Source organism: Martes martes (assembly GCF_963455335.1).
Source record: "Martes martes genome assembly, chromosome: 4".
In the NCBI taxonomy this organism is placed as follows: domain Eukaryota; kingdom Metazoa; phylum Chordata; class Mammalia; order Carnivora; family Mustelidae; genus Martes; species Martes martes.
Window position 1 is genome coordinate 175,656,856 of NC_137891.1, and position 12,650 is coordinate 175,669,505.

The 12,650-nt window shown below is 54.6% G+C and overlaps 1 protein-coding gene across 1 annotated transcript in view; it reads left to right on the forward strand.

The window, feature by feature from the left end:
- Positions 1–6,251: 6,251 nt before the first annotated feature.
- Positions 6,252–12,650, forward strand: part of HSPG2 (heparan sulfate proteoglycan 2) — a 98,400-nt gene continuing 92,001 nt past the window's right edge. Inside the window, exon 1 of the mRNA XM_080802982.1 lies at positions 6,252–6,327. Coding sequence (XP_080659108.1) covers positions 6,265–6,327 — 63 coding nt within the window. The 5' untranslated portion in view covers positions 6,252–6,264. The remainder of the gene's footprint in view (positions 6,328–12,650) is intronic.

Sequence of the window (12,650 nt, forward strand, 5' to 3'; positions counted from 1 at the left end):
AACAGGGCAGGAATTTATCGTGAACAATTGAACAAAGCCGGGAACTCCGAGGGAGAAGGCACAGGACATTCCAAAAGGATTTCTCTCAAGCTCCCAAAGACAACATGTGGGAACACTGCAGAAACCTCATAACCTAGCAAAGAAAAGCATGAAAGCGATGGAAATTCTGCGCAGTAGGAAGGGCCGTTCAGGCTGGAGGAAGGAACAAGGGGCCACAGGTCGGGAGGCCAGGGTGGGAGGCCTGCCTCTGTGCCGCTCATAACCCTCCACCTTTCTGGCCTCAGATCTGTGGTCCTTAAAAACCGAGGGAACCACAGAAGAAAACACACGGATGCATACATATCCGTTTGCAGCAAAGCTTTATTAGTCACAATGACCTGGAAACAGGCCAAATACCCAACATCAAGATAGGGTTGATGAACTATAGGGTGTTGAGGAGACCCGATACCAAATAATTATTAGAACTCTGATGGGCAAAGTCGATAGAGGAGTACCAAAGGAGCCAACCCACCAAAGGAGCCAACCCACCAATTGCTCACAGCTTCCATCCACAATTAAGACCGTGTAGCCCGTACGTGTGTCTGTCCACGGCTTCCAATATGGAGCCCGTATGGCCAGAAAAAATTAGTCAGCCGAGTGAAACGGGGCGCTTACCCATACAGCTAATGTACGAGCAAGTTTCTTATCTCATCTTGGACTGCTAATGAACAGTTTGTGACTCACGGAGCCACCGAGCCATTTCTAAGTAGCCTTGGTCTTTCCTGACACATAGAACCATGTTTCTAAAAAGAATGTTAGGCAGGAGAAGCAAGAAACGAGCTGGTACCCATAACGGGGATCTCTTGAGGCAAAATGCACGTGTGGACAGTAACGAAGGAAGGCAAATGAGGCTTCGGGGAGCACCAGCTCCGGGTCCTGCACAGAAGTCTTCTTTCTATAGCTGAAGCAAGAGTGTGTGGGCAGGAATGTGAGGCCGGGGAGGGGGGGGGGGTTGTATGGAAGCCGTAAGAATTCCAGCCAAGCTGGAGGAGGGGGAGCATGAGTGACAAATTCAAATTATAGAGACCATTTATGGTCAGCTCAGGAGCGAGCTCGGAGGCCGTATTTGCAAAGCGTGTTATGAGAAATACCCGTCTTGTGAGATGTTAAATGATTTTTTTTTTCATAAAAACAAATGGGCTCCTTTCTCAAGTATCTTGAGGAATGCTGGATTAAATAGAGTTGGGCAGGCGACTTGACTGGAGGCCTGCTCAGGAACTTTCCTGTGTCGGTGGCCCTTGAGATGGCCAAAGTGTAAGGAAGAGCACAGAGTTCCCAAACTCCTTGAGCAAGGGAAGCCCTTATCTGAAGAAGCATCTCAGAGCGCAGGCGGTCCCTGAGCACAGGGTGGGAACCCTGCCCCGGGGCCTGGGCCCCAGGGTGGGAGCTCAGCAAGAAAGTGGTTGATAACCACGATGGGTTGGGGGCGAGATATCTAGAGAGGCCAGAGGGACCAAATCCAAGGCTATTTTCAAAAAAAGTCACACTTCTGCTTAGGGGGAAGCAGAATTGGATGTGGTGGAGAATATGGGTTCTAGAGTCTGACACACGTGGATTTGAATCCTGGCCCTACCTCCTACCGACTGACTGTGTGTGATCTAGGCCAGCCACTTCATACTCTGGGGGCCCCAGTTTCCTTGTCTAGAAAAGGGCCCTAATGAAATACTCTCACTTGCCAACTCCCCACAAGGATGCGGGGGTCATCAAAGGAAATTCAGTGTTGATCCAACAGCGAGGGGAATTTATCTGCCCCAAGTACAAACCAAAAGGAGGACACTTACATCTTTTTTTTTTTTTTTAAGATTTTATTTGTTTATTTGACAGAGAGAGAGATCATAAGCAGGCAGAGAGGCAGGCAGAGAGAGAGGAGGAAGCAGGCTCCCTGCTGAGCAGAAATCCCGATGTGGGGCTTGATCCCAGGACCCTGAGATCATGACCTGAGTGGAAGGCAGAGACTTAACCCACTGAGCCACCCAGGTGCCCCAGACATTTACATCTGAAGCCATGCTTGAACCAACTTGGTCTTCCATTCAAGTGAAATTATTCCAATGCTAGCTCTCTGCCAGGCACTATGCCCTTCACAGGGGATGTAGCTGGGAACAAGACAGAAGCCAGACCATCACACTCCTTGCCTTTATTAGGCCTCATAATATATTTTTTAAAGATTTTGTTTATTTATTTGAGAGAGAGAGAGTGTGCGCAAGAGTGAGGGGAGGGGCTGAGGGAGAGGGAGGAGCAGACTCCCAGCTGAGCGGGAAGCCCGATGCAGGACTCGATCCCAGGACCCTGGGATCATGACCTGAGGGGAAGGCAGACACTTCACCGACTGAGCGACCTGGGCAACCCAGGCCTCACAATATTAAACAATCTTCCAATTTATTGCAATTGTAAAAATGTTGAAAGAGAATCTTGGGGGAGGTAGGTTGTGGGAAAGTACAATAGGGGACATGACCTAGCCTGGGAGGGCAGGGAAGTCTCCTGTGGTGGCATAATCTTGGAACTAAATGTTAGAAGATAGTAGGATGAAGGGAGGTGGTTGGATATTGGGTGGGAAAAACACTCGAAGAGAAGGAAAAATATGTGGAGAGACCAGGCTGAGGGAGAGATGTGGCTGGAGAAAAGGGTGGGACTATATCTTGCCAGGCCTGGAGGGTCCTCTCCCTCTCCACAAGAACTTTTGCTGCCTGCTTAGACCTGTGTCCTCTTCTTCTTCTTCTTCACATCACCTCCAAGTTTCCTCTCCTCCATCTCCACCCCCTTTTAGTACCAATTTTCCCATTCCACATTCTCACCCAGGGATATATCCTGACCCTGCCTGCATCTGTTTGCCCACATAGGCACTGGAACCTTTGTACAAAATAGGTGTTTATTTAATAATTGAATGAATGTAAGTCCACAGTGAGCCCATACGGTGCCACCTTCACTCAAATGAACAAAAGGTTCCCCCCTCAGAGGAGATAGAGTCCCAAAGCCGAGGCCCACTTGGCTGCATACCTTTGTTCAGTGAACAACCTGCCCAACCATTCACTGCAGCTCTGAAGGAATGAAGGAAGGAAAAGAAGGAAGGAAGGAAAGGAGGAAGGAAGGGGTGAGAAGCCCTAAAGCAGAGAGAAGATTTGGAGTGGACGTGGAAGCCAGGAAAAGCTGAGTCCTGGCAATTTTGGAGTGGCAAACAAGATGACCCACAAACTCCAGCTACTGGTTCCAGAAGGCACCCAACTCCTGGTTCATAGAAGCCAGACTGTTTGGCTGCTCTAACCTACCCAAACTCTTGTTGTCTCTCCTTATCTAAGGCACCTTGGGCAAGACTTGAATTGTTTCTCTCCAAGAGGATGACGAGCACCCTGAGCTATGAGTACGCACAGCACGATTTACAGGCGCCTCCGAGACTCAGCAAAGCCTCCTTGCCCCTGCTTCTCTTCGAAGCCATATGAGGAGATAGCCAGGCCCTAGACAAAGCAACTTGAGAACATTTACTAAAGATATCAAGGACTGCAAAAGAAAACAGAGCTGGCCAAATCCCTTAGTGGGAAGGAAAGGATGCAGAATAAATAGGCCGGTGACCAGTCCTCGGGGTGGGTGGGGTTCCTCTGGAAGGCTTTCTAGACAGGCCATATTTTCCTGCCCTCTGTGTCAGCCCAGCTCCTTCCAGTCTCCAAGCTTCAGCTTTACCATTTCTCTCTCCCCGACCTCTTTTAGTAAGTGAGACTTATAGCTTGGGTTCAGCCTTGACCAGACATCCACAAAGGATTGCTTGTTCCCCTTTTCCCTTTGCTCATGAGCAAATCGTGCAAGAAGCCAAAGCTCTGGGACTTAAAGGGCCCGAGGTGGGGAAAAGACACCGAGGCAGCTCACAAAATGTGATTTGTCACGGATGCCGACCCTCCGCAGACAGGCAAGGCCTCGGAAAAACCCTGCCACCGAGGCTGGCCACCTGCCAGCGCTAGAGTCAGTGACGTTTTGCAGGCTTCTTCCCCAGAATGGGAGCTCCCCCAGCTCCGGGCTGTACTCACCCGTCAGACTGGAGATCTGTGGGGCGAAGGCCGCATCTAGCCTTCAGGTTAGAAACTACACATTCGTGCGGGAGTCGCTCCTCCCTCAGACCAAAGCCCCCGGAAGGTAAAGTGTGTCCCCCTCTTCAGTTTAGGCTCTCACCCAGAGACAAGAGTAGGAGAAATGGTACCTTTCATTGCGTGCTTCCTATGTACCTGAAACTGGTTTTTTTTTGTTTTAATAAACATATTAATTCATTTTAGCCCTCAGCAACACTGTGAGAGAGGTCTTAGTATGATTCTTCTTTTCCTATTTTCTAGATGATGAGACTGAGGCATCAGAAGGTTGACTGATTTGCTCAAGGTTGCACAGCGAGGCAGTGGAGGCAGGATTCTCCATCAGACTGAGAACAACGTGGGGACAGGGGGACAGGGACTATATCCTGCCCCTTGCCTCCACCAGATTAGGGGTTCATTCAGGAAAAGAAGGAAGGCTTCTTCCTTCGAAGATCAGACCTCCCTCGTCTGTCCCACCTATATCTCACTGTTGGGAGCTGTAACAGCTGTAACAGCCCTTATTCAGTGGTGTGTCTGGCATCTGGGTGGGGGCTGGGGAATTGCCCCTTGCAGCTCTGAGCTGGTACCCCAGAAATACGGCCCACAGGGTGAAGAACCCAATCTTTTGGGGATAAAGCATCTATCTGGGGTGGGGGTCAGGATGCCAGCATTCTCTCCATCCCCCCGGTGCCTGGATGGGAGGCCATAGAGTGCCCGGGGGGGTTGCAGGCCACTATCACAGGGAACACGCCTTCCGGAGCCCGGCCTGGTGCCGCGCAGTTAGCTGGGCATTTCCTTCTGTCCACAGCTCACCTCACTTCTGGCCTCAAACCCAGCCTGAGTCTCTGGAACCTAGCAACTCTCACAGGAAACAATGGAAATTTCAGTTTTTATTCTTCCTCTGTCATTACTCAAAAGGTTTTCCTCTAAGCTACATGCACACACGCACACACACGCTGGTTTCTCTCCACCCATCAGCCTGGGTTGCTCTGGAAATTTTCAGGGGGAAGGGAGACCTGAGCGCAGGCGGAGAGGCCCAGTGGCATGGCCAAGGGTGCTGTCTGTGGGTGTGTGTCAGATCATACGGGACTGGGATTTACCACCCAAGCATCTGCGTCTGGGCCTGCGTGTGCGAGCCGTGTGTCTCTGCACCCCTCTCCCCGGGCTCTGATTTATGTCCATCCAAGTTGGTCTGTGAGTGGTTTATGGGGAAAATGGTGTGTGTGAGGGGCAATTCAGTTCACTCTCGAGTGCCCACTGTAAGGCGCTGTGGTTAGTGCAGGAGAAAATGTGAAAAAGACAGGCCAACATGTGCGTGAGCAAATGATGTTCGCTTGTGTGTGAACCGGGAGTGCCTGTGCAGAATTTGTGTGTGAAAACACGTCCTGACGCTTTGAGTCTGGGGTTCACGTTTGCCAGTCTGTGTAAAAATGCGAATTGGAACATGAGCAGCAGCGTGTGTGAAAGTCGTGCCCGCTGTGTCACCTGCAGGGTGACACTTTTTAAGATTGATCAAGTGTGCGTCTGAGTGGGTGAAGTCTGTCGCTGTGCGCTGGTTGGGAGTGAGGACGCAAGTGTGAAGGGTCGTAGGGGGAACAGTGTGGCATATGCGTGTGTGTGTATGCGTGTGTGCGTCCCCAGGTGCGCAGTGTGCAGGCTGCGTGTGTGAAAGCGTGGGGAGCTCTCACGGCCCGAGTGAAAAGTCACGTTGCTCGGTGTGAAAAGGGGTGAGAGCGTGTTTGGGGGTCCGTGCAAGGGTCGCGTGCTCGGGGAGGGGCGGTGGGGGCCCGCGCGCAGGGCCCCGGCCCCGTCCCATCCCACACTCCAGGCCGGGTTTGGCGGGAAGCCGGGCTGGGCCGCGGCCCGCGCCGAGGGGGCTGGGGGGCCCAGACAAAGGCCCAGTTGGCTGCGCGGCCGGCTCGGGCTCCGGCTAGCGGCGCCCGCGGTCCGGGGGCGGCCCAGGGGGGTGGGGCCTGGCGCCGCGGGGCGGGGCGGTCCGGGGGCGGGGCCGGGATCCCGGGGGCGGGGCGGACAGCCGCGAGGGCGGAGCGGGGCGGGCCGCGGGAGGGGTGGGGGCGGCGGGAGCGGGCAGCGCCGTCCCGAGGATTCCGCAGGCTGGCGAGCGGGCGGCTGCGGGCTGACGCCGAGGGAGAGAGCGAGCAGAGCCGGCCGGGCCATGGGACAGCGGGCGGCGGTCGCGCTGCTGCTGGCGCTGCTGCTGCACGGGCGGCTGCTCGCGGTGAGTGTGCGGGGCCGGGGGCGGAGGATGGGTGGTGGAGGGCGGGAGCGCCCCGGGCCGCGCTCGCTGCGCCAGCCAACTTGGCTGGGACTCTGGCCCGGGACGGGGGCGCCTGCCAGGGACCCCGGGCGGGCACAGGCCGGCGCCACCCTCCGCCGTGGGGTTGTCCCGAGAGGCGCCCGGGGAAACCTGCGTGGGGCCGGGGGCGGGGCCGCGTGAGAGCCCGTGGGTCGCCCGGCCACGTTGCTGAGTCTCCAATCGCTCTAGGCATGGCCCGGCCTGCCATTCCTGGGGACCAGGAGGAGAAACTTCGAGCAGGGCGGGAACTTGGCGGGGCAAGGGCACCCTTTTCTGTGCCAGCTTGGAAAGGGGGCACTCAGTGGTGATGGGGAGACTATCAATCCTCACCGGAACTTTACCAGCCCGTCTGGCCCCTTTGGGAGCTAGTAACCGGGCAGGCACAAGTAAAATCCATTCCGGACACAACTGAGGTTTGTGTGGAACACCCACGGGCCCCGGAGCCCTACAGCCCAGGACTTGAATCCATCCCTGCTCCTCACCGAGTAGCTATGTGACCTCGGGCAAGCCCAAAGGGAACTCAAAATGCACGGTCTCGAAGTGTATACAGCTGGAAGCTGGTTGGCAGGATGGCATGGAAGGCGGTGGAAGTGCCTGGTACTGGACCTAGGTCTGTTTCCTAGCTCTTCTCTTCTGGGGTCCTCAGGTGCAGGGGCGGGCCTGCCACTACAGCCCACTTCCCCGCTCTGAGTTTGGATGAGCCCGTGCAGAGAAAAGGAATGCTTGGCCAGGAGAGGCTCTGAGGACCTGAGTGAACTCGAGAAGGGCGGGGCAGGGTCCGTGGGCAGGCAGCTGGTGGCAGATGTGGGTGGGGGCACATCTGAGGAGCTGGGCCTGCCCTGGTGAACCACAGGGCCTCCCCCACCCTCTTTGAGGTGGTCCTAGGCGGTCCCTGTCCCTGCCCCCGGCCCCCCACCCCCTTCTCAGAGCCAAGAAAGGGACTTTTCTCTAAGCCAGTGTTTACCCAGTGACTGAATCCCTGTCCTCGCCTGGCTAGTTCTGTCTCACCTCTGCCCTCCTGAGTCACTCCTGAACCCCCACCCCAGACCTGACCCCTCAGCTCTCTTGCGCAGCCCACGTAGAACCTCTCCTCCCCCACTCCCCATCTGCACAGGTTCCTTAATCTCCTCTCTCAGCCTCTCACCCCAGCACGGCCCGTTGTCCTGTTGCTTCCCAGTCTTGATCCAAACTTGATCTTTATTTTTCCAAAAAGTAGGCACCAACGTAGCACATGGGATGTCTCCCTTTTCTGGAACTCCCCCAGCTCTGCCCCCCTGCTGAGGGGCTCCAGGATGCTGGGTCCTACCATGGCTAGGGTGAGGAGGCGGGTGGAGTTATTTGCTGTGTGCAGGAGGAATTTCCACAGAAATTCCAGATTGCAGCCAATCATCTCACTCACTCATTCATTCAACATATCTTCATTGAGCAGCATTCCATGACAGTCAGTGGGAGTTTGGGGGTTCATTCATTCAGCAGACAGTGCTAAGCACCTACTGTGTACCATGCATCTGGCACTGCACTAGGGGCTGGGGCTTATGGGTAAGCAAGAACAGGCCCTGTCTTTGCTTTCCCAGAACTGAGATGGGTAAACAGGCAGTTCCAATCCTGTGGGATTATAGTCTCCTCAGCAACCACACCGAGGTCTTCACTGTCCCACCCCCGGCTAATGACGGAGAGCTGGAAAGAGCTTGGACCCAAGAAGTCTGGATCCCAGCTCTGTAATTTTCTAGCCTGTGATCTGAGGACATTTCTTTTTCGTGGCCTCAGTTTCCACATCTGTAAAATGGGGTAAGAAGTTTATTACACATTTTCAATGACATCAGATTCCCAGCCCAATGCCCTAGCAAGCCTTGGGCTCCTCCTCACCCACTGTCCTTTAACTTTGGTTCACATCCACACAAGAGGAATGTAAGGTGGTCCTTAGGGAACTCAAGGCCTCACTGGGGGCAGGAGACAGAGGAAACAGTGGTCTGTGATTAAGTGTGGGAGTAATTTCAGTTCAGAGGAGGTGGAGAGGCTTGCTGGGGGTGGGGGCCAGGCCTGGGTGACTCAGTGCCTGCCTTGGCCTGCTGATCCCTTTTCTTCCTGCTGGGGCCTTAGCCCTTCCTTTCTTGGGGCCAGCCCTGCCAGGAGACAGGAATCCTGAGAGGGCTGCCATGATTACGGTGTTTTCAGGGCTGAGGAGGGAAGTCACTGAGATACCTGTTTCCTGCCTCAGCTGGGTTTCCGCACTAGGGAGGCTGTGGGCGGATGGGGGAAATGGAGGAGCTGGAGGAGCCTCCCCTTCCCTCAGGGGCAGCACTATCTCAGCCCTCTCCTGGACATAACTGGCTGCCCTGCCCAACCCCCTGCCTCCCAGCCCCCAGCCCCCAGCCCCTCTTGCTCTAGACCTGGTTGGGGTGGGGTATGCTTGTGAGTGTGCCTTGGGACCTCTGGAGGGAGGGCCTTAGGCCATAGAGGGAGGTAGAAGCTGGAAGGGGCAGAGATGGACCCCCCCCCATACACTAGGCCCAGCTCCCTATGTCTGAGGAGTAGTGGCCCCCTCCTGGCTTGGCCCGGGCCTGTTCTCAGGCTCAGTGCAGGCATGTTGGGATCTGTGGATCTGAGGCGCAGCTGGGGAAAGAGGGTTGGAAGGAAGGTGGCAGAAGATGACTGGGTTCAGAGCTTGGAGTGCTAGGGAGGGAGGTCTTGGGGTGCCAGGGCAGATGATGATAAAATAATATGGACAGTTCACATTTATTGAGTGCCCACTGTTTGTAGGCACAAAGTTTCTCAGCAAATTCTCGCATGCCATTCCCCTGCTCAGATCCTCCCTGCATTCCGCCTGTTGCTCATGATCAAGACTCAAGCCCCTGACCTAATATAGCCCACAAGGCCCTTTGGGATCTGGCCTCCCCCGCTCCCTCTCAAAATCTCTCCTCTTGCCAACTTTCCCTTTGCTTACTCACTCTAGCTATACTGGTCTTTGTTTCTCGAATATGCCAAACACACTCCCACCCCAGGGCCTTTGCATCTGCTGTTTCTTCTACCTAGAAGGTTTGTCCCTCAAATATCTACATGACCCTCTGCCTCCCTTCTCTTAAGTCCCTGACTACTCTGCCCAACATTCTCTGTCCCCTTAGACTGCTTTATTTGTTTTTCTTGTTGCTATCCAAAAGTATTTGTTTACTTATTTATCTCTCCCCCTCACCCCCCCACCAATTTAAGCTCCACGAGAGTAGGACCTTGTGTGTTCTTGTTCGCTGCTGCTGTACCTTTAGCATCTGGCAGGTAGTAAGTGCTTGGTTAATATATCTGTTGAATGCATTAACCCATACCTCCTGATATGGTCCCCATTCTCTAAGCAAAGGACATCGAGGCACAGAGAGGTTACATAACTTGCCCAGTAGCTCACAGACACACATCCTTGGTGGTACCGTGAGCCAGGCTTTGAAGGCAGACAAAGCTCTCCTTGCCACTCTGCCTCGTATCCCACTTGCTTATAGCTAGCACTAGATGTTGATAATACTCTTGTCACTCATGTTCATAAAAGTAAGAACTCAGGTCTGAGGTCGTACAGAAGCTGCCCTCAGACAAGGACTATCTGGGCCTGGCTTCAGGGACAAAGGTGCTCCAGATGGATATGCCTTGTCTGTGCAGCCTCCTAGGGATGCCCATCCTAGAGGAAGCCTAGAGAGACCTAACTCCAGGGTGGCTATTTGTGGGATCACGTGTTTATTTGTAGTTTTGTTAGTTAATTTCCTCATCGAATATTTCCCGAGTTCCTATAGACAGTTGACTTAATCCCAGGACTTTCAGGCCCAAGGGGGCCAGGCCGGACTGCACCCTGTGTGGGGTGTGAGGGGGAAGAAAGTTTAGCTGGGGTGCATGGAGCCCTCACTGGGTTCCCCTGGTTGTCCCCTGGGGGCTCAAGGTTTAGGGTGAATCTGCAGAGGCTCCAAGGCTACTTGGCCTTGTGGGGAGACTCTCAGGACAGGGAGTGGGAAGGGCCGCCCAAGACGTGGAGAGATACAGAGCCATGATTCAGAGGCCACTGGAAAGCCAGACATGTAGGTTCTGGACCCTTCACCACTTGGGATGTGTGGGAAGGGCTCTCAGCTCGAGCCCCTGGCCCCCCTCCCCAGTCCATCCCAGCTGGAGAGGTCAGGCTGGAGAACGAATGGGCGAACTTGACTCCATCCCCCAGCAGCTTCCCAAGGATAGGGTGAGCACAGTGCCCTCTCCTCCCTGGGCCCACCCTGGCCTTGCCCCCAACTCCCTTCTTCCAGGAAGAGGGAGGTTGGGCTGAAGATCCTAGCCCTGCTGGAATGTTCCCCCAACCCAAGCCTTGGCCTCTTTAGCCTTGCTGCCCCCTCCTGCTCCCAGGGCCCAGCAGGGGCCTGCTGGCTGCCCCAGCGCCCAGAGCTGGCTGACTGAAACCTAGAAGAATGTGTGGAACTCACTTCGCGGGGAGCCGCCAGCCTCATTGCTGGCGTTGGGTTGGGTCCGTGTCAATAGTGGCCTTGAGAGGGGAGTGGCTTGTGGCTGCTGGGGGTGGCTGGGCTAGGGGCATCATCACGAAAGCCCGAAAGCCCTGAGAACAAGGCGGCTCTTTGAGGCCTGGGAATGTGGGGCCTTCAAGTGTCAGCCGCCCCCAGAACCCACCCTCCCCTGTTTTCCCCACGCCTGCGGGTGCCACAGTTGCAGCGACCTTAGAGCATCCCAGTGGCATCCCTGAGGTGTCCTTAGGAGAGCTCCTGGCTACTTACCAGACAGAGCCCTTTCCCTGAGGTACGGAGGAGGGCACCCTGTTTCTCTGTTGCTCTGGATTGTAGGGGAGCATCTGGGGCACAGAGGCCTTCGATGTGCAGTGAATGAATGAATCAACCGATGATGGATGTGATTAAATATTCCATAAGCTAAAGTCCCCTACAGCTGCACGTTAGACGTGAAATTCACTCAACAAATATTTATTGAGTATCTATTAAGTGTCTGACCTTGTTCTAGGTGCTGAGGTCACAGCAGGGAACAAAAGGTCAAATTCCCTTCCCTCACATTACTTGCAGGATAGCCCATGCCAGAAGACAGTAATGTCAGATGGCGATAGTGCTCACAAGGAAAGATAAAGCAGGAAAGAGGGTGGAGAGAGCCATGAGGTGTGATGGGGAGGTCAGGAAAAGCCTCTGAGAAGATAATACTTGAACAGAAGCATCTGAAAGAGGTGAGGGTGTGAAACCTACAGATGCGTGGGGACGGGGCATTCTAGGCAGAGGGAACAGCTAGTGCAAAGGCCCGGGGGTCTCCAGCATATTTGTGGAAAACAAGGAGGCCCATGTGTTTGGAGCAGGGTGAGTGAGGGGGAGCATGGTCCACGTGCTCAGCCTTGGCCATGGGAAGGCCTTTGGATTTGCTTCTGAGTGAGATGAGAGGGCACTCTAGTTGCTTTGCAGAGAAGAGGATGTGGGGTGTCAAGGGCAAAAGCCAGCCGCGATCCCAGCCAAAGACAAGGGAGCTCACACCAGGGCGATGGACGTGGGAAGAAGCAGTTGATCCCTGAAGATATTTTGAAGTTAGGGCTGACAGAATTGGCAGATGGCTTGATTGGGTATGGGGTGGGACAGAAAGAGAGGAGTCAGGGAGGCACCCCCAGTCTGTGGTGTGAGCATCCGGAAGTATGGAGCAGACACTAATTAAGATGGGAAAACTCGGGCCGCCTGGGTGGCTCAGTGGGTTAAAGCCTCTGCCTTCGGCTCAGGTCATGATCCCAGGGTCCTGGGATCGAGCCCCACATTGGGCTCTCTGCTCAGCAGGGTTCCTGCTTCCCCCTCTCTCTCTGCCTGCCTCTCTGCCTACTTGTGATCTCTGTCTGTCAAATAAATAAATTAAAAAAAAAAAAAAAAGATGGGAAAACTCTGGGAGGCATTGGAGGGAAAGGCCTAGTGATGGGGGCAGCATAGGACCGACTCAGAGCGAGGACAGTCAGCCCCCCACCCCACCCCCTGACCCCCAGCCAGAGCTGAGGCCTCTACGCTGGCCTGTGAATTGGGTGCTGGCGGGGTGGGGGGTCTTGCCACATATGGAGCTGCAGGCACAGGCCCCTTAGGACCCCACAGCCCGAGCTCATGTTTGGGTATCTATGTGTTTATTTAGAATGTACTATCTTCCTCCCAGTCTAGCAGGGAAGCTCCATGAAGACCTGGACTCAAATTCTGTTCATTGCTCTGTGCCTGGCACTAGGCCGAAGTAGACAGTAGCTGAACATTGAT